This window comes from Trichinella spiralis, assembly GCF_000181795.1.
Source record: "Trichinella spiralis strain ISS 195 chromosome Unknown Scfld6054, whole genome shotgun sequence".
NCBI lineage: Eukaryota > Metazoa > Nematoda > Enoplea > Trichinellida > Trichinellidae > Trichinella > Trichinella spiralis.
Window position 1 is genome coordinate 1 of NW_003532993.1, and position 1,016 is coordinate 1,016.

The 1,016-nt window shown below is 37.0% G+C and overlaps 1 protein-coding gene across 1 annotated transcript; it reads left to right on the forward strand.

Annotated features, from left to right (window-relative positions):
• Positions 1-37: 37 nt before the first annotated feature.
• Tsp_14330 (97 kDa heat shock protein) lies at positions 38-721 on the forward strand (the record flags this gene model as incomplete). Its single annotated transcript, XM_003366399.1, has 4 exons — positions 38-163; positions 217-324; positions 388-511; positions 594-721. Coding segments are annotated over 4 exons (486 nt in total), but the record flags the coding sequence as incomplete, so codon positions are not given.
• Positions 722-1,016: the final 295 nt, after the last annotated feature.

The window sequence follows — 1,016 nt, forward strand, 5'->3', positions numbered from 1 at the left end:
TTGTTAATTTTTTTTGTCAATGTTGTTGTCTTGTTAGATCAACTTTGAACAACTGGACCGTGGGGAACGTGAACGTGAGGATGCGAAGAACTCTTTGGAAGAATATGTTTACGACATGCGTGACAAGTTGGGTGGAATTTTGCAGCCGTATATTATTGGACACGTAAAATTTGGTCTTTGTTTGTTTATTTTTTTTTGTAAATTAATTAACTTCAGGATGCTTCTCGTTTACGGAAACTGTTGGAAGAAACTGAAATGTGGTTGTACGAGGATGGCGAAGAGCAGCCGAAAAGAATTTATCAGCAGAAATTGACCGAAATGAAGGTATAAAGAAAGCGAAAGATACGTTTGATTTGATTTTTTGCAATTTATTTTTGCTTAATTTAGGATCTCAGCGATCCTGTGGTGGAACGCTATAATGAAGCAGGTCTACGACCACAAGCTTTTGAAGAGCTTGGACGCAATTTGCAGATGGCAAAGAAAATGTACGATGCGTATGTAGCCAAGGTTGGTTGGTTTCTGTTCGAATATATATATATATATATATATATATATATATATATATATATATATATATATATATATTTTTACAGATACACACACACCTTGGCTACATACGCATCGTACATTTTCTTTGTCATCTGTAAATTGCGTGAAAGCTCTTCAAAAGCGTGTGGGCGTAGACGTGCGTCTTTATAGCGCGCCACCACAGGATCGCTGAGATCCTATATTAAGCAAAAATATATTGCAAAAAATCAAAACAACGTATCTTTCGCTCTCTTTATACCTTTATATCGGTCAATTTCTGCTGATAAATTCTTTTCGGGTGCGCTTCGCCATCCGCGTACAACCACATTTCTGTTTCTTCCAACAGTTTCCGTAACGAGAAAGCATCCTGGGGTTATTATTTCAAAAAAAATAAACACACAAAGACCCAATTTTACGTGTCTATAATATGCGGGTGCAAAATTTCACCCCACTTGTCCCGCGTGTCGAGACATATTCTTCCAAAGAGT